General features: G+C 46.9%; 1 protein-coding gene across 1 annotated transcript in view; it reads right to left on the reverse strand.

The window, feature by feature from the left end:
* Positions 1–21,341, reverse strand: part of DNAH3 (dynein axonemal heavy chain 3) — a 594,186-nt gene that overhangs the window by 28,911 nt on the left and 543,934 nt on the right. The window contains exons 53-55 of the mRNA XM_075319752.1: positions 18,510–18,735; positions 15,516–15,760; positions 7,713–7,829 (exon numbers count right to left, since the gene is read on the reverse strand). Coding sequence (XP_075175867.1) covers positions 7,713–7,829; positions 15,516–15,760; positions 18,510–18,735 — 588 coding nt within the window. The remainder of the gene's footprint in view (positions 1–7,712; positions 7,830–15,515; positions 15,761–18,509; positions 18,736–21,341) is intronic.

The following is a 21,341-nucleotide window of genomic DNA, read 5'->3' on the forward strand; positions in this document are numbered from 1 at the left end:
TGTTTAGTTTACTTTTTTCAATTGTAAGATAGTGGCCGGTATGTACTACAGAGGTGGTGTAAACCTGGACGTCTGCTCTGGTACCTGTAGTGCCAAAAGATGTATTAGGGTATTCCAGGGACAGATTTTACAAGGAGCTAGAGAGGCGAGTCTGGCTATCCACATACCTCCGCCCATGGGTGTGTCTCATATGTTAAAATGGTGTTTGTTTGTTTGACAAATGGTCAGTGTGTGGAGGTTGTTATACCTCCAGAAGGAACCTCTGAGAGAGAGTGAGAATTCGCTTGACTTGACCGGGCAAGGTCAGTGTGTGGAGACTGGGATAATTCTGGGGTGAAGTTGTATCCGAACCAGTGCGAGCGTACTGCAAGTGAAACAGTGTTAAGCTGGAGGAGGGCTTATGTTATGTTCCTGAAAAAAGGTTTGTGTGGCTGAAATAAACCTGATAGACTTTTTAAGTGAAAGTGCACTTGTTGTTACCTCATGAAGCAAACTGAGTGTGTAATCCCATCACACAATTAACAATCCTATTTTTTAAAGCACTCTTTCTACACCTGCCTAAAATCTTTGCACAGTACTGTATATGCATGAACCAAATCATAACCATGTAATATTCTCATAAAATGCCTAAATTATACCTCCATACTGTCATGCTGTACAAAGGACTTGTAAGACGTAGTACAGCATATTCCCCACTAGGCGGCAGCAGAGTAATGAAGGAGAGTCAAAGTAACACTGTAACAGAAAGGAGGCTGAAGTACAGCAATGTAACTTCAGCAGGCAGTTCACAGGAGAACCACCAGGGGGAAATAGAGTAGTCAAGCAGTCAGAGTCTAGCTGGGAAATCAAGTCACTGCAGAGGGAGGATCAAGATCAGGTCAGAAAACAGAACTGAGGTCAGATGCCGGGAGATCAGGTATACAGAGGGAAACACAAAGGGCACAGGGAACAGAAGACAAGACCAGATGGTGAGGAGACACAAACATGGGAAGAGGATGAACCATGATGGGTAAACAAACGACAGGAGAGGGAAGTCAGGGACTGGGACAGATGGACGAACGGAGGAGGGTAGAGGTCAGGGCTCGGTAACAAGGAGTCAGATCAAACAGGAAATCTCACCAGAGCCAGTCACAGGCTGCAGAGCAAAACTATAACCAGCACTGGAATGCTGGTGCAGCGACCAGATATAGTGTCTCCTGAAACCAGAACGAGGCTAATGAGAGTTAACCCCTGACATGACCAGGCCGGGTCTGGGAAACTCTGGAGTGAGGAATTCCGGTCCTGGATCATGACACATACATGTAATAACTGCAAAATATTGCTCACTAGTACTGTAATGCCCTATTGTTACCCCTTAACCCTCTCTCATCCCCCTTTCCCTTTTTTACGGTTACATGGCTATTTGAGTCCTTTGACTCTCTGGTTATATCTCTATTGACTACTACAACACCATACGCAACTGTTTCTACAATTTATTCACACGTCTTTGGCAAGGATGATGCACCTTTTATCTTCTCTGCTTTAATTGCAATGTTTCCTTTTTTTCTATTGAAATGGCAGTATCCTTATACAATGGCAAACACTGAAGTGTAATTTCCTCTATTTTTCTGCTTATACATATTATGTTAAAATAAATAAAACTTTGATTAGGACAAAATAAATAATTTCGACGAGTCCTGATAGCATAAGAAAGTGAAGGTTGTTTATTTTTGTCATACAACCAGCTAATGAATTATGTGCTGTATTTCTCTTTTTAACATTTTACAGAATACATCTCTATGTAATTTATCAGCCGCTTTCAGTGCATGTTTTCGGATGAGAACGCTCAATTATATCATTGTCATGTTATTCATCCATCAGGCACCGCAGGAAAGAATAGCTGTATAGAAAAGTGGATAACAGCTAGTCACCACCCACTAGCTCAGAGACAACTGAAAATTAGGGAGAGCGCCTGCAGAGAAAACACTGCAGGATACAGGTCATATAATGGGCAGAAATATTTCTGTTCCACATATCTTTTATATATATATATATATATATATATATATATATATATATATATATATATATATATATATATATAATCTATACAGTTAGGTCCAGAAATATTTGGACAGTGACACAAGTTTTGTTATTTTAGCCGTTTACAAAAACATGTTCAGAAATACAATTATATATATAATATGGGCTGAAAGTGCACACTCCCAGCTGCAATATGAGAGTTTTCACATCCAAATCGGAGAAAGGGTTTAGGAATCATAGCTCTGTAATGCATAGCCTCCTCTTTTTCAAGGGACCAAAAGTAATTGGACAAGGGACTCTAAGGGCTGCAATTAACTCTGAAGGCGTCTCCCTTGTTAACCTGTAATCAATGAAGTAGTTAAAAGGTCTGGGGTTGATTACAGGTGTATGGTTTTGCATTTGGAAGCTGTTGCTGTGACCAGACAACATGCGGTCTAAGGAACTCTCAATTGAGGTGAAGCAGAACATCCTGAGGCTGAAAAAAAAGAAAAAATCCATCAGAGAGATAGCAGACATGCTTGGAGTAGCAAAATCAACAGTCGTGTACATTCTGAGAAAAAAGGAATTGACTGGTGAGCTTGGGAACTCAAAAAGGCCTGGGCGTCCACAGATGACAACAGTGGTGGATGATCGCCGCATACTTTCTTTGGTGAAGAAGAACCCGTTCACAACATCAACTGAAGTCCAGAACACTCTCAGTGAAGTAGGTGTATCTGTCTCTAAGTCAACAGTAAAGAGAAGACTCCATGAAAGTAAATACAAAGGGTTCACATCTAGATGCAAACCATTCATCAATTCCAAAAATAGACAGGCCAGAGTTAAATTTGCTGAAAAACACCTCATGAAGCCAGCTCAGTTCTGGAAAAGTATTCTATGGACAGATGAGACCAAGATCAACCTGTACCAGAATGATGGGAAGACAAAAGTTTGGAGAAGAAAGGGAACGGCACATGATCCAAGGCACACCACATCCTCTGTAAAACATGGTGGAGGCAACGTGATGGCATGGGCATGCATGGGTTTCAGTGGCACTGGGTCACTTGTGTTTATTGATGACATAACAGCAGACAAGAGTAGCCGGATGAATTCTGAAGTGTACCGGGATATACTTTCAGCCCAGATTCAGCCAAATGCCACAAAGTTGATCGGACGGCGCTTCATAGTACAGATGGACAATGACCCCAAGCATACAGCCAAAGCTACCCAGGAGTTCATGAGTGCAAAAAAGTGGAACATTCTGCAATGGCCAAGTCAATCACCAGATCTTAACCCAATTGAGCATGCATTTCACTTGCTCAAATCCAGACTTAAGACGGAAAGACCCACAAACAAGCAAGACCTGAAGGCTGCAGCTGTAAAGGCCTGGCAAACCATTAAGAAGGAGGAAACCCAGCGTTTGGTGATGTCCATGGGTTCCAGACTTAAGGCAGTGATTGCCTCCAAAGGATTTGCAACAAAATATTGAAAATAAAAATATTTTGTTTGGGTTTGGTTTATTTGTCCAATTACTTTTGACCTCCTAAAATGTGGAGTGTTTGTAAAGAAATGTGTACAATTCCTACAATTTCTATCAGATATTTTTGTTCAAACCTTCAAATTAAACGTTACAATCTGCACTTGAATTCTGTTGTAGAGGTTTCATTTCAAATCCAATGTGGTGGCATGCAGAGCCCAACTCGCGAAAATTGTGTCACTGTCCAAATATTTCTGGACCTAACTGTAATATATATATATATATATATATATATATATAGTGCCTTGCGAAAGTATTCGGCCCCCTTGAATTTTTCAACCTTTTCCCACATTTCAGGCTTCAAACATAAAGATAAAAAAAATTAAATTAATGGTGAACAATGAGCAACAAGTGGGACACAATTGTGAAGTTGAACGAAACTTTTTGCTTATTTTAAACCTTTTTTAAAAATACAAAAAAATGAAAATTGGGTTGTGCAATATTATTCGGCCCCTTTACTTTCAGTGCAGCAAACTCATTCCAGAAGTTCATTGAGGATCTCTGAATGATCCAATGTTGTCCTAAATGACTGATGATGATAAATATAATCCACTTGTGTGTAATCAAGTCTCTGTATAAATGCACCTGCTCTGTGATAGTCTCAGTGTTCTGTTTAAAGCACAGAGAGCATGGGTCCCCAACTCCAGTCCTCGAGGGCCGCCAACAGTGCATGTTTTCAGGATTTCCTTAGTATTGCACAGGTGATAATTTAATCACCTGCCCAGTTGATGATTCCAACACCCATGCAATGCTAAGGAAATCCTGAAAACATGCACTGTTGGCGGCCCTCGAGGACTGGAGTTGGGGAACCCTGACAGAGAGCATCATGAAGACCAAGGAACACAACAGGCAGGTCCGTGATACTGTTGTGGAGAAGTTTAAAGCTGGATTTGGTTACAAAAAATTTCCAAAATTTTAAACATCCCAAGAAGCACTGTGCAAGCGATCATATTAAAATGGAAGGAGTATCATACCACTGATAATCTACCTAGACCCGGCCGTCCCTCAAAACTTTCATCTCAAACAAGGAGAAGAGTGATCAGAGATGCAGCCAAGAGGCCCATGATCACTCTGGATGAACTGCAGAGATCTACAGCTGAGGTGGGAGAGTCTGTCCATAGGACAGCAATCAGTCGTACACTGCACAAATCTGGCCTTTATGGAGGAGTAGCAAGAAGAAAGCCATTTCTCAAAGATATCCATAAAAAGTGTTGTTTAAAGTTTGCCACAAGCCACCTGGGAGACACCAAACATGTGGAAGAAGGTGCTCAGATTAAACCAAAATCGAACTTTTTGTGAACAATACTTTGTGTAAAAGTAACACAGCTCATCACCCTGAACACACCATCCCCACTGTCAAACATGGTGGTGGCAGCATCATGGTTTGGGCCTGCTTTTCTTCAGCAGGGACAGGAAAGATGGTTAAAATTGATGGGAAGATGGATGGAGACAAATACAGGACCATTCTTGAAGAAAACCTGTTGGAGTCTGCAAAAGACCTAAGGGCGGCTTTGCACGTTGCAACATCACATGTGCGATGTCGGTGGGGTCAAATCGAAAGTGACGCACATCCGGCGTCACTTTCGACATCGCTGTGTGTAAATGCTAGATGATACGATTAACGAGCGCAAAAGCGTCGTTATCGTATCATCGGTGCAGGCTCCGACTTTTCCATAATTATGCTGCCGCGACAGGTACGATGCTGTTCCTCGTTCCTGCGGCAGCACACATCGCTGTGTGTTACGCCGCAGGAGCGAGGAACTTCACCTTACCGGCGGCTCTACGGAAGGAAGCCTGCCGTGTGACGTCGCTATGACGCCGCACGACCCGCCCCCTTAGGAAGGAGGCGGGTCGCTGGCCAGAGCGACGGTCGCAGGGCAGGTGAGTGCATGTGAAGCTGGCATAGTGATAATTTTCGCTACGCCAGCTATCACAAGATATCGTAACTGCGACGGGGGCGGGGACTATCGCGTGCGACATCGCAGCATCGGCTTGCGATGTCGCAATGTGCAAAGCCCGCCTAAGACTGGAACGGAGATTTGTCTTTCAACAGGACAATGATCCCAAACATAAAGCAAAATCTACAATGGAATGGTTCACAAATAAACGTATCCAGGTATTAGAATGGCCAAGTCACAGTCCAGACCTGAATCCAATCGAGAATCTGTGGAAAGAGCTGACAACTGCTGTTCACAAACGCTCTCCATCCAACCTCACTCAGCTCCAGCGGTTTACAAAGGAAGAATGGGCAAGAATTTCAGTCTCTCGATGTGCAAAACTGATAGGCACATACCCCAAGCGACTGCAGCTGTAATCGCAGCAAAAGGTGGCGCTACAAAATATTAACTTAAAGGAGCCGAATAATATTGCATGCTCCAATTTTCAGTTATTTATTTTTTAAAAATGTTTAAAATAAACAATAAATTTTGTTCAACTTCACAATTGTGTCCCACTTGTTGATTCTTCACCATTAATTTAAAATTTTTAATCTTTATGTTTGAAGCCTGAAATGTGGGAAAAGGTTGAAAAATTCAAGGGGGCCGAATACTTTCGCAAGACACTGTATGTTCCTTTTGGAGGTATAACAACCTCCACTGACCATGTGTCAAACAAACAGACACCATTTTAACATACATATAGACATTGCAGCTTATTCAGGTTTGCTTTAAATGATGCTATGAATGGACCGGATTCAACATGCGATTTATTGTTGTTTTCTATTCCTGTCTTGTGGCATTCGCCGATGTTTCTTTGTGTCAAATTTTTCAAAATCATGCATTTGGTTCATTAATTTGGTGCCAAATCCAAAAATGTCTCCCCTTCCGTTAACTAGTTTTTGCTACTTGTTAGCAGGAAAACTCATAAATCCTTTAAAATCCTTTAAAAAGTCGCAAAATTGAGTTCAATTGAAAACTCCTCCAGAAACCTTACTCTGGAGGAAAGAACTGGAGTGATATGAGCCAAAATATGGTAAAAATCGAAAATCATAAATGTGTCTAAAATATCTAGATAAGCAAAGTTATCAAGGCAAATAATAAGAATGCTTAAAGGGCACCTATCTCCTAGTCACCTGCTGGGCGGTCTGATACAGTCCACTCTGATGGGCGTCGCTGTTCTTGGGTCCGGGACCTCCGCTATCCTTGCGATCGCCGTCCTCTTTGCTTCATGTTGATGACACGCCCAAAGTCATCCACGCAGTGTCCTCCATTGCGCTCCTGTGCAGTGCATTTTGCTCTGCCGTTCTGGGCAGAGCAAAGTGGGCTTGCGCAGGAGCGCAATGGAGGACACTATGTGGATAATGTAGGACGCGTCATTCACATTCACATGAAGGATTGCAAGGATGGAGGAGGTTCCCAGACCCAAAGAACAGTGATGCTCATCGGACCTTACCGTATCGGACCGCCCCGCAAGTGAGTAGGTGACAGGTTACCTTTAATGAAGAAATATGACTTAAAAAGTGGCACAAAACATATAAAAAATAAAGCGTTAAATACTAAAGTCACTAAAAAAGGAGGTAATTATTTCAGAAAAGTGGAACAATGATGAATTGGGGACTATATGTGGTGTAAGATGGTGACTATGGTACCTGTAGTACTAAGAGACTCATTAGGGCATGTCTGGCTTTTCATATACCTCCACCCATGTGTGTGTCTTTTATGTTATAATATTGTATGTTTGTTTGACATATGGTCAGTGTGTGGAGGTTGTAATACCTCCAAAAGGAACCTCTGAGAGAAACAAAGGATTTTCTTTACCTGACCGGGCAAGGTCAGTGTGTGGAGACTGCTATGTCTCCACTTGGATACTTCTGGAGTGAAGTTGTGGGCGTACCTCAAGTGAAATGGACTGTGAAACTGTGTCTATGTTTTTTTAAGCTAGAGGATGGCTTGTGTTATGTTTCTGAAGAGTGGTTTATGTGTAGCTGAAAGAAACCTACAAGACTTTGTAAGTGTAAGTGTTCCTGTCACCAGGTTTTTGCTCCCTCATCTGAGAGCAGCATAATGTAGAGACAGAGACCCTGATTCCAGGGATGTGTCACTTACTGAGCTGTTTGTGAGAGAGAAAACTGGCAGCCAGTATCCAGGACTAGACTGTGAAATTCTCGATAAGCACATGTAGGTTTATATAATTTTATTGAGTTCTGTATATATCACTTATCAGGAAACTATTATTTTACCTGTCAGATAAGTCAGGGCTTGGAATGGCACCACCTCGTACTCATTGAGGAACATCTGGATCTGCCTCATGCTGATTCTCAGGTCGGACTCATTGAATTCATAAGGAATGTTCCAGCCTAAGAGAAGAAGAAGAAAAACCTTGAATAGACGCACGTCATCCATATGGAATAACACCTGAGGTGTATGAGTATTTGATGTACATATCTAGGAATAATGCAGCAAGCTTCATTGACCTATTGGTCCATCTCGGCGCTGTGTCAAGCTTTGATAAGGACGCACGTCACTGTCAGTATAATAACACGCAGCATATGACTACTGGTGTGATCCACACAATATATGACAATATAAATGGATGATCACTACCGGCAAAGACCCCCTTCCCAATACTCGCTCCATGTCTGTATGGATCTGGATTTAGATCTGACGACAGGGAAGAGTTACAAGTACATTTCCATTTCACGTCAAGATGACTCCCTAAACATGCAAAACAGTGGCCAAGCGCTCACCTACTAGAATGATACTTCGCAGTTAAAACCAGTCCAGGAATGGTTCTCCTAGTGCTGGGGACATCCAGAACCAGGGATATTAGTCTACATTTAAGTGAAGCCAGGGTCGTAACCCCTGTCTGATGGGCCCCAATGCATAACTTAGACCTGGCCCCCCACCTGCATGTTTGTCAGATGTATTGACCCATCTTGTAGCATTCCAGATCCTATGAAGACATTATACTAACAACAGGCCCAGAATGGGGGACATTATACTAGGAACGGGCCCACAACGGGGGAAATTAGAACTAAAAGTAGTCCAGGATGGGGACATTATTATAGGAATGGGTCAGGATGGAGGACATTATTACAGCAAGGGACCCTCATTATTACAGCAAGGGGCCTCCTGGATTGGGGATATTATTTCAGGAAAGGGCCAGGATCAGGAAAATAATTACAGCATGGGGGACATTATTACAGGAAGGGGCCAGGATGAGGGGCATTATTATAGCAAGGGCCCCCCAGGATCGAGGATATTATTTCAGGAAAAAATCCAGTATCAGGGACATTATTACAGGATGGGCCCAAGATGGTGGGCATTATTATAGCAAGGGTCCCACCAGGATGGGGGACATTATTTCAGGAAAGGGCCAGGATCAGGAACATTATTACAGGATGGGAGAAATTATTACAGGAATGGTCCAAGATAGTGGGCATTATTATAGCAAGGGTCCCACCAGGATGGGGGACATTATTTCAGGAAAGGGCCAGGATCAGGAACATTATTACAGGATGGGAGAAATTATTACAGGAATGGTCCAAGATAGTGGGCATTATTATAGCAAGGGTCCCACCAGGATGGGGGACATTATTTCAGGAAAGGGTCAGGATCAGGAACATTATTGCAGGATGGGCCCAAGATGGTGGGCATTATTATAGCAAGGGTCCCACCAGGATGGGGGACATTATTTCAGGAAAGGGCCAGGATCAGGAACATTATTACAGGATGGGAGAAATTATTACAGGAATGGTCCAAGATAGTGGGCATTATTATAGCAAGGGTCCCACCAGGATGGGGGACATTATTTCAGGAAAGGGTCAGGATCAGGAACATTATTGCAGGATGGGAGACATTATTACAGGAATGGTCCAAGATGGTGGGCATTATTATAGCAAGGGTCCCACCAGGATGGGGGACATTATTTCAGGAAAGAGTCAGGATCAGGTGTCGCGGGCGGAGGAGGGGACGCCGCGCTCTCCCACCGCTCGGGTCCGGCTGCTGCGGCCTGCTGCTGCTCGGTGGCTCGAGCGATGGGCCGGATCCCGGGGACTCTAGCGGCGCTCCTCGCCCGTGATTGAAAGGGGGTTTGGGTGTGGGGATTGTTTATTGTCCTTTCCTCAGCTTCTCTTCTTTGCTCCTCTACCACTTCCTTCCACTTCACTTCACTTCCCTTACACATCTACTTGTTTACTCCTTCACTTCCCTAGCTTAACTGCCTGGTTTTCCCGCCTCCAGAGCTGTGAACTCCTCGGTGGGCGGAGCCAACCGCCTGGCCCACCCCCTGGTGTGGACACCAGCTCCTGGAGGAAGGCAACAAGGATTTTGGGTTAGCTTTGATGTTCCTAACTGGGGTGTAGGGTGTGGTGGTGTTATGACCTGTGACCCCTGGCTTGCCCAGGGAGCGTCACATTCCCCCTTAGCAAAATGCAGACCGTCCGCGGGCTGCCCGTCCAACACCGGTTTTATTTTCTGAAAATATATAAAAGGTAAAACGGTAAACATAACAACTTATGACATCATCCCACATCGGGAGGTTCAGTACTTAAACGTTGCAAAACGGTTTACGGTTACGGTCTCCGCTCTCTCCCACCCAAGCAACCTGGCCCTGATGCTGCCCCTACAACCCAGGCAGCACCCCTTGACCCAAGTCCAGCACAAGTTACCCGAGCGGGATCTGTCCTTCCCCTCCAGAGGGTAGCCACCGGTTCCAGTGTTGGCTGGGCCCCAGCCGGCTCTACTGCGGGCCCTCCCTCCAACCTGCCTCTCCGGAGGCGGCACTGCGGAAACGGTAACGGTAAACAACTTATTTACAAGCCACTAACGTTTGTGGTTGCCCTGCAAGTTCACGGGCTTGTCCATGGAAAGTCCTCCATGCAACTTTGTAAACGGTCCCCTCGGGGACAACAATGCCGGCAACGGCCGGTTCCCAATCACGGTTGAATCAGGTGAACTTCATGGTTTCATTTTACTTATCATTTGCAACTTTTTCCAAACAAAACTCAGTGGTGGGCCCAACGGGGACGGTGCAGCGGTACTCCGCTGCCATTACTCCGGGTCCTCAACATCACCTGAGGGAGGGGGGCACGGCGCTTACACGGGACTCCTGGCTGCCCCTTAGCTTAGCGTCCAGCGCGAACCACCCCCCTCTCCCCACAGTGCCGGGTGTACTGCACAATGTCGCCCGGCATCAAGTTACGGCCGGGATGCTCCTCAGGCAGATGGGCATTCACATCCCGCCGGGCTATGAACACTTCGGCCTCCAGGCCCGGTTCATATATAAACCCATAGCCCCTGCGGACATCAAACCGCCTCACCTGCCCTTCGTACAGCGGGCCCCGGACACGGAACGTTGCCTGACGGAGGCTCTCTTTTTCTTTGATTGCTCGGGCCACCAGCTCCGCCTTCTTCCTCTCTCTCTCACCGATCTCCAGGCCCAGCGGTATCGGCTCCCTGTCCCAATACGGCGCTTCTGCGAGCTCCGGCGCACGAGTCGGACCCCGCGGGACATTCTGGACGCTGCCCACTGTCAGGGATCTGGGCGGCGGGTCCCGCGGTGTCTTGGCCTTGGGCGCCACCTTGCAGCGACAACCCGGCGCTACCTCAGCCGAGGTGTGGGGGATGGGCACAGGGGCTTTCCACTGCTGGGCCTCCGGCTCGGAACGGGTCATCAGCTCCGGCTCGGGGACTTTCTCGGGAGACGCCTCTGGTTCGGTTTTCGGGGCTTTCCAGGGCAACACCTCCGGTCGACTACGGGCTCCGGCTGCAGGTCGGCCCGCCGGGGCGGGCATGCTGGGTATCGCTACCGGTTGCGGTGGCAGCGGGCCTAGTGGCGGGGTCACGGCTTCCGGGATGGGTGGCGAGGGAGGCAGCAGGGGGAGAGGGCTTGGACCGGGTCCCGCAGCTGCGATGACCGGCCCTTCAAGGGCATCGGGGCGTGGGTCACTCACCCTCCCTTCCCCCGGCTTCCTCCTCGCGTCTCCGCACGGTCGCAATCACGTCCGCCATGTCGGCCTCCCACTCCTCCATGAGGAGCTGCATTTTGACCTGCAGCTTCTGGTAGAGCTGCGCGGTCCGGATCTCCACCCACGCCGCGGTTCCAGGCGCGGGGGCTACAGTGCTGCGGGACGGCATGAACATGTTGCTGGCGGCCTCTCCCAGGAACAAGATGTCTGCAGAGTCCTGGCGTCCCTGCTTTTATAGCTGCGTTCACATGCAGCCAGCCGCCATCGCGTCCCCCTTAGCTTCTTCTTGGCCCCTCCTCTATCGGGGCAGGGTCTTGGCCTTCGCGCCTCTGCTACTCGAGAAGACGCTCAAGCGGGAACTCTTCACGCCAAAGATGGCGGCTTCTGAAATTTTCTGGCCGGACACCTCCGGCGGTCACAAGGCGCACCTCTACCCAACGGCAGAGCGGTAACATCCTGTTCGTGACGCCAAGTTGTTGCGGGCGGAGGAGGGGACGCTGCGCTCTCCCACTGCTCGGGTCCGGCTGCCGCGGCTGCTGCGGCCTGCTGCTGCTCGGTGGCTCGAGCGATGGGCCGGATCCCGGGGACTCTAGCGGCGCTCCTCGCCCGTGAGTGAAAGGGGGTTTGGGTGTGGGGATTGTTTATTGTCCGTGACGCCACCCACGGTTGTGGTGATTTGTAGACACCACCGCTGCTCTGTATGGGGATCCCGGGAGTGATGGTATGGAGCTGCTGGATGTTAGTCCTCCCCTCCGTGGGTAGGGGGTTGGTTGTCCCGGGGTCCAGTGATGAGGTGGGTGATGCAGGGCTTGGTGGGATGCAGGGACGCGGGGGCAGCTCTGTGCCTTGCGGCACTGTGGTACTCACTCAGCCTGAGACGATGACACAGTTCTCGGTAAAACACACGGCTGGAAAGACGGTTCCCACGGACGGCTGCACTTGCTTTCCCCAGTAGTTGACGGTGACGGTCCCTTTTTCCTGCACCTAAGATAATGATGGTTGCGATGGGTTCCCACCGGTAACCCGCTCCCCGGCTTGGATATGGGCCGGAGGAGCCCTACTTTGCCCGCAGGCGCTGGCCCTGAGAAACTGGTGCCCTGGCGGTGGCGGTGTCTCTCTGTTACGGTTGGACTGTTGCCTTCAATCGGGACTTGGTTGTTGGGAGACAGTCGTCCCCTTCACTGACGGATTTGGCAAATTATGGCGACTCCTAGCCTTGCCGGGATCCGAAAGGCCCCTGCCCTGGTGCTGACTGCTCTTTGTATACCGCTCCGGTACCGCCGGGCCACCACCTGTCCGCGGTCCTTCCAGCAACTTCCAAGCAGTCACCCCTGCAGACAGTCACTGCCGTCTGCTGACCTTGCTGTCTCTCAGTCCGGGGCACACACCCGGACTAACTTCAGGCTTTACAAACTGTCACTTTCCCTTTCCTCAGCTTCTCTTCTTTGCTCCTCTACCACTTCCTTCCACTTCACTTCACTTCCCTAACACATCTACTTGTTTACTCCTTCACTTCCCTAGCTTAACTGCCTAGTTTTCCCGCCTCCAGAGCTGTGAACTCCTCGGTGGGCGGAGCCAACCGCTTGGCCCACCCCCTGGTGTGGACACCAGCTCCTGGAGGAAGGCAACAAGGATTTTGGGTTAGCTTTGATGTTCCTAACTGGGGTGTAGGATGTGGTGGTGTTATGACCTGTGACCCCTGGCTTGCCCAGGGCGTCACACAGGAACATTATTACAGAATCAAAGAGAAAAACTTTCAGCTCACCCATTCCATGTGCTCGAATTTATTTCTGCTGCTCGGGCTGCAGGTGCTGCTACCTGTGTGTAATGAAGAGAGAAGAGTTCTGCCCAGCGCAAGAAGGAGAGATATGCCAGTAAATTTCCAGATGCTTTATTCTGCTTGGTTTCCAGTAAAAACGATCATATAAACATATGAACAGTTAAGACAATGTCCTCCATGGATAGTGACACAACAGCGACGCGTTTCGGCTTCAAGTTTTTACTGGAAACCAAGCAGAATAAAGCATCTGGAAATTTACTGGCATATCTCTCCTTCTTGCGCTGGGCAGAACTCTTCTCTCTTCATTATTACAGAATGGGACACATTATTACAGGAAGAGCCCAAGATAGTGGGCATTATTATAGCAAGGGTTCCCTAGGATGGAGGACATTATTTTTGGAAAGGTTCAAGATCAGGAACATTATTACAGTATGGGACACATTATTACAGGAAGAGCCCAAGATGGTGGGCATTATTATAGCAAGGGCCCCCCAGGATGGAGGACATTATTTCAGGAAAGGTTCAAGATCAGGACAATTATTACAGTATGGGGGACATTATTACAGGAAGGGCCCAAGATAGTCGGCATTATTATAGCAAGGGCCCCCCAGGATGGAGGACATTATTTCAGGAAAGGGCAAGGATCAAGAACATTATTACAGGATGGGGGACATTATTACATAGGGAGGCAAACATGAATGTCTTCATAGGTTCTGGAACACTACAGGGTCCCATATATCTTATGAACATGAAGTTGGGGGCCCAGTTACAAATTCTGCATCAGGGTCCATTGGACTCTAGTTATGCCACTGGGTGTACCTCCAAGACTTCCACAACTTAGGGTCACAGGTATTTGAGATCTTGTGGTTCATTCACACAGCACAAGGGGGCACATGAGGCATAAAAAACACAAAGATGCAGTGTGGACACGTGGCTCACAGATCATTATTATGGCCACACATAGGGATAAGAACACATATACAGTATGTTAGTTTTATTAAAAGGGATGTTATGAGACAATGACTGTATTTCTTACCTTTTTTTTTTTTAATTTTCCATAACACTATTTAGAAAAACCTCTGAAATCTTCTTGCAATTCTCACTCTGGTCATTAGCTAAGAAGACTTTTTAGCAGTCATTATTATCACAGATAGAATTGCAATGACAGCTAACGCCTCTATACATAGTGGATAATAATATTTCAATTACAATACAATGGCACAGCTCACCTCCTCCCTCTCCCTTCACAATTACCTTTGCCTATATTAGAGCATGAGCAGAAAAGTCTTCTATACAAATAAAATCAGTTCTATTGCTGCTAAGCGGATACCTAAACTGCAATGCCCTGCACATGAGGTAAGAGACATGGCGATATCAGGAAAACTATACTATATTTCTAATTGGAGGTATTTGCTGATATAGTTACTGGGTTAGGATGTTGGAGATGGGAATACCCCTGTAAGTCCCCGAAATTGCACCCAGAGTGTTACTGTCTGCAGTGCTGATGCCACGTAGAAACGCTGCAGTCAATAAGCTCAGCAGCTCAACGCTGCAGTCAATCAGTAAGCTCAGCAGCTCAACGCTGCAGTCAAACAGTAAGCTCAGCAGCTCAACGCTGCAGTCAAACAGTAAGCTCAGCAGCTCAACGCTGCAGTCAATCAGTAAGCTCAGCAGCTCAACGCTGCAGTCAATCAGTAAGCTCAGCAGCTCAATGCTGCAGTCAATCAGTAAGCTCAGCAGCTCAATGCTGCAGTCAATCAGTAAGCTCAGCAGCTCAATGCTGCAGTCAATCAGTAAGCTCAGCAGCTCAACGCTGCAGTTAATCAGTAAGCTCAGCAGCTCAATGCTGCAGTCAATCGGTAAGCTGAGCAGCTCAATGCTGCAGTCAGTGAGTAAGCTCAGCAGCTCAACACTGCAGTCAATCAGTAAGCTCAGCAGCTCAATGCTGCAGTCAGTCAGTAAGCTCAGCAGTTCATGCCATCAACCAGGGCAGAGTTGCAGCACTCATTGATTGGCTACAGATAAAATTAGACACCAGGTGCAGTGGCAGAAACTCAGCAATGATCCTGGGAAGGGTGAGTAAAGCACCGACAGTTTTTTTTTAAAAAAAACAAACTGCTTCTGGGGACAGAGGTTTTCCGAAGCCAGAAAATCCCTTTAAATGCAAGAACTAATGTATAGGGAGGGACAGGGAAAACGTAGGGAAGGAATCCAGATAGAGCCAAACTTCCTCGTTTTTAGGGTATTCTTAAGGGTATTGATCTCATGATGTCAGCACCATATAAATTTCTTACCTAATGGGCCAAAATTGCGCCGTTCCTGAACAAGAGCGTGGAAGAAGCAGAGTCCAAACATGAGCTTCTGCCACATCTCTGGTTTCTGGCAGCTGCTGAAAAATACAGGGTCAGATATGGGGTCATTCAGATATGAGCGCAGCAGATTTGCTCGAAGGCCCTTCGGGGGTTCGTTGGTCATTTTGATGCCATTCTGGAGGATACTGACTGGAAACTTGTCTGAAGGATAACTGGTCAGCCATAGCCTGAAAGAAGAATTATTACTCTGCGTCAGGAACTGTCACACCGCGCCTCAGTGCTGGCGTCTGCTTCCACCACAATGCAATGACATTTCATCCAAATATCAACATTTACATAAATCCCAAACATTCGTGTATTAATAAGAACATTCAACGTCTGCAACAATTACTATGAATGTTTTAACACCGGATGCCTAGAACGAGATGTACAGAAATATAGATACGTAAAGGACTTTAAATGGTCAATGTCGTTTCCACAAACTTTGCATAAATCAATAGAACAAACGAGTATAAGAAACTTCATAATATAAATAATCTGATAAATATTCTTATTTCTCCACTTATGAGCCACTTCTCCTCCCCTGAACCCTCCTCCAATTCCTCCATCCCATTCAATACAAGACAGACTGCCAGCTCTCTGAGGAGTCAGATTACAGCTGCCCATTGAAGTCTATGGATATGGTGATAAATCATCTGGTAAATATTCTTATTTCTCCATTTATGAGCCACTTCTCCCCTAAACTCATCATTAACTCAGAAATTCCGCTAAAATCTATCTTTTACAAGACAAGACAGACTGCCAGCTTCCTGAGGAGTCAGATTACAGCTGCCTATTGAAGTCTATCAATATGGTGCTAAATCATCTGATAAATATTCTTATTTCTCCACTTATGAGCCACTTCTCTGCCCCTGAAACTCCTAGTTGACTAAGAAATGTAGCTAATATCCCTAATATCCATCTTGCTCAAGACAAGATAGCCTGCTAGCTCCCTGAGGCATCAGATTACGTCTGCCCATTGAAGTCTATGGATATGGAGGTAAATCATGTGATAAATATTCTTATTTCTCCACTTATGAACCACTTCTTTAAAATCCTCATTCACTGAAAAGCGCAGCTAAAATCCATCTTGCTCAAGACAAGACAGACTGCCCGCTCCCTAAGGTGTCAGATTACAGCTGCCTATTGAAGTCTATGGATATGGTGGTAAATCATCTGATAAATCTTCTTATTTCTCCACTTATGAACCACTTCTCCTCCCCTAAGCTCATCATTCATTCAAAAATGCAGCTATAATCCATTTAGCTCAAGACCAGATAGACTGCTAGCTCCCTGAGGAGTCAGATTACATCTGCCTATTGAAGTCTATCGATATGGTGCTAAATCATCTGATAAATATTCTTATTTCTCCACTTATGAGCCACTTCTCTGCCCCCGAAACTCTTAATTGACTAAGAAATGTAGCTAATATCCATCTTGCTCAAGACAAGATAGCTGCTAGCTCCCTGAGGCATCAGATTACGGCTGCCCATTGAAGTCTATGGATATGGAGGTAAATCATGTGATAAATATTCTTATTTCTCCACTTATGAACCACTTCTTTAAAATCCTCATTCACTGAGAAGCGCAGCTAAAATCCATCTTGCTCAAGACAAGACAGACTGCCCGCTCCCTGAGGTGTCAGATTACAGCTGCTTATTGAAGTCTATGGATATGGTGGTAAATCATCTGATAAATCTTCTTATTTCTCCACTAATGAGCCACTTCTACTTCCCTAAACTCATCATTCACTCAGAAATGCAGCTATAATCCATTTAGCTCATACCAGATAGACTGCTAGCTCCCTGAGAAGTCAGATTACAGCTGCCTATTGAAGTCTATGGACATGGTGGTAGGGGAAAAAGGAGCGAGGTGCAGAGTGAGAGAGGAAAAGACATAATACAGCAGATTTGTAATAACTGTCTTTATCTAACTTGTATGCTTGATACAGTGTTGTGTATTTACGGTACTCTTAATCCTCATTCAGAAGTCTGTCATTTTTGCAGATATATCATGCGCAGACCCGCCCCTCCCAAAAAAAAATCATGTACATGTCTGATCCGATCAAACTCGCCCATTCAAGTGACTAAGTATGTAAAAAACGATGCAATCCATGTGTCATCTTTCAATTGCCTGATTTTTTTTTTGAGAAACTGATAGCAGATGCTTTTAAAGGGACTCTGTCACCAGGTTGTTGCAACCTAATCTGAAAGCTACATAATGTAGGGGCAGAGATCCTGATTCCAACGATGTGTCACTTACTGGGCTGCTTAGTGTACTTTTGATAAAATCAACGGATAATCAGCAGCAGATTATCATTACAGGACTACTTGGTGTGCTGCAGGTAGTCCAGCATATTCATATTCATGAGCCCTGTATAACTGCTAGATCTGCAACAGAAAAAGTAAGTGACACATCACTGGAATCAGGGTCTCTGTCTCTACATTATGCTGTTCTTAGGTGGGGGAGTAAAAACCTGGTGACAGATTCCCTTTAAAACAAACATATATTAAAACCCCCCTTTTAAAAGGTCTTATAGTCATACGCCGGTGTGTTTTGGATTAATATGGGGGAAGAATTTATAGAAACCACTGACTACTTCATTTAGTCTACGAAACGGGATGTTATTGGTCATTGGCGGATTGGAAGAAGCAGAACATGAGCATTATGAAGGGGATCTCATGTGTAAGTTATGGCCGCACACACAGATAAACCATCATGTATGTTCCAGCTTGTATCCTCGCTGCCGCTGCCATTCATCTTCCCCCGCTGATGATTTGTATGACGGGTGTGAGAGAAGCTTTCTATGTTTTCTTGCTTACACTCTTATCAGTAATCTATTTGTGACATGCACATGATGGATGATACCCTAGAGCGGAAGAAAACGTCTACTCATCCCCAGCTAATCGCTGTAGGCCGCGCGCTGCGGTGACATACCTGAACTTCTCATTGGTATTCTCGGGCACAATAGTTTCCTCGCATATCTTTTCCAGGGATGGCATCCAGCTTGTGGCCAGGTGACAGTTCTGGAGGACTACCCAGGTCCCGTCCTTAATGGCTTGACTGATCATATTCGCCGCGATAGGCCCTTGGCCCTGTCCCAGTGAGATGGTTTGGATGTTTTCTCCTCCCATACCGAGGTCATCGGCAAACTTTAATAAACCTGAGAAGGGCAAACACATTAAAGACATGTAATGGAGTCGGGCTGACGATGCTAAGTTTGGCCTTTGAAGTCCAATTGTATGGCCGGAATGGATGATGTGGGTATATCCCCACCACCACCCATCTGAGATCAGCCTATGGCCAAAACTGATGATTTGGGTATAACCCCACCACTACCCATCTGAGATCAGCCTATGGCCAAAACTGATGATTTGGGTATAACCCCACCACCACCCATCTGAGATCAGCCTATGACCAAAACTGATGATTTGGGTATAACCCCACCACCACCCATCTGAGATCAGCCTATGACTAAAACTGATGATTTGGGTATAACCCCACCACTACCCATCTGAGAGCAGCCTATGACCGGAACGGATGATGTGGGTATAACCCCACCACTACCCATCTGAGAACAGCCTAAAAAGAGGCAGAACCTTGCAAACTTGATATTATTCTATACCGGACTTTATATTGGAGTGGCTAGCCTGTTAAACCTATGGCTACTATAGTCTACCCTAGTTCTTACACGTTAATTAGATATACTAGAACAGGATTACAAAGGTCCAGTTATGTTTTGAGACACTGACCATTAGGATAGTGGTGGCAACCCAACACACTATAGGGGCCTCAAATGTATTCTCTAACACCATCAAAGAAATACATTACATTCAGTGAGATATACAGATAACGGGTATATAAAACAGCACATATACAGACAAAAACATACAGAGAACACACCCTTTGGATATGGGAAACTGTCATACAGAAATATACATATTGTACTCATAACATTCAGAGAGAGCTGTCAATTACCTCTAGCAGTGTTGGGAAGAGCCGGCCTGGGAGGTGCTGGTGTGGCGCCCCTGACCTGGTCAGGCACCACAGAGTATTGCACCCATGCGGGAGCAATGCTTCCAGGTAATCTCCAAAGGCCAGGATGAGGTGCACACACAAACATATAGTGACCAGGCCTCCCACATCACCAGAGGGGACCCTTGAGTAGCCAGAAGGAGTTAACTTTCAATTCCCAGCTGGGGGTGTGTTCAGGGGCTGGTTGCTAGGAAGCAGGGCAGAGAGAGAGAGGAAGAGGAGAGTCTGGAGGAAGAAGTTGAAGTGTGTGGAAGGGAGCAGAGGAGCTCTCGTGTCAGACAGGTCCTGAGGAGTGCAGTAGCTGAAAGCGGGGGAGAAAGGAGTACCGTGGGTCGGCCTGAAAATCATCCAGAGAGAAGGGTGGCTGAGTACGGAGATCCCGGTATCCGAGCACACAAGGGGAACTAGGTCCCCAGTACAGGCAGCAGATCATCCAGAGCTGCTTAACCTACAGGTGGGGGGGGGTACTTCATGCCCTCACCACGACTACACAGAGCTTGAGCCAAGCAGCAATCACCAGGCCCATAAGGGGACAGGGCCAGAAGCCATCCCACCAAGGCCACGCTGCCGGCAGATGAGCCAGAGAGAGGGGAGCAGGGTGGTAACAGCTTCCCTGGAGGGGTCCTACCACGCTTCAAGCAAAGGATCCTCCTAAAACAGAAAGAGTGCAAGGAAGGCGAGTGGACAGCTACCCTCAGAACGGCCTCCTGGAATTCCTGGTTCAACCTGGTTATCACAGTGTCGCCCGGGCATCTCACCGTGACCTCCAAAAAGTGAGTAAACACGTTGAAAGACTTCTTGGACTGTGTTTGAGTCATTCTGCGACCTGTGGTCCCACACACCTACACAGGGCCCTGGGGCTTGCCTCACTCTCAGGAGGCTATTACAACTGACTGCACCCACCATCAGCCCCAGGCATCCCTTAATCTGCAGTGGCGGTCCCCACTGACCGCAATTCTGAGAGTGGCGTCACGACGTATCCGAAAACGAAGGTTCCCTACCTGTGACCAGACCGTCCCATCCCGTGGAGTCCCTAAGGGTAATACACTGCTGCACCGACACATACTAGCGGGGCTTCACAACTTCTGGCGTCACGAACAGGATAAGGACTAGACCTGTTCAGACAGGTGACCGTGTGCCTCAGAGGTCCGACCGCAAAAATTGAACCGCCGCCATATTGCCATCTTCAAAAGCGCGCGCTGCAGCCCGCGCGAGGGAGAAGAGCACCGCCCACGAAGAGGTGTGGCCGCCCCAGAACCCCCACAATTCGGAGAGCGTTCTGACCCAGGAAGTGGAAAGGGAGCGCGCAGATTTTTTTTGAAGAAAAATGGACGCTGCAGGAGGTAATGCCCCTGGTCAGGGCGACGCAGCCCAAGCGATGCCAGCCCCCGTCGCGCTGGACGCAGCAGCGCCTGGTGCCGGTGCCGCGGTCGCAGCCGCGCCGGCTGAAATCTCCCCCATAATGCCAGTTTCCTTACTGTATGTCCCAGGAGCGCAATGGCTGCCCCAATACGCCGGTAAAATAGACACGCTGACCGGGTTTAAGAAGAAGATCAGCACCCTGCTAGACATGCACGCGATGACTGGTAAGCAGAGGGCCGCTGTGGTGCTGGGACAATTGACTGAGCAAGTTGGGCTGCAGTGTGTACATCGCCCTGGCCAAAAACTGATGCTCTAGCAGGATACAGCTAAACCCCCACTAAGTGGAGACATCACAGGTGCAGGAGAAGCACA

Source organism: Anomaloglossus baeobatrachus, chromosome 7, assembly GCF_048569485.1.
Source record: "Anomaloglossus baeobatrachus isolate aAnoBae1 chromosome 7, aAnoBae1.hap1, whole genome shotgun sequence".
Lineage (NCBI taxonomy): Eukaryota > Metazoa > Chordata > Amphibia > Anura > Aromobatidae > Anomaloglossus > Anomaloglossus baeobatrachus.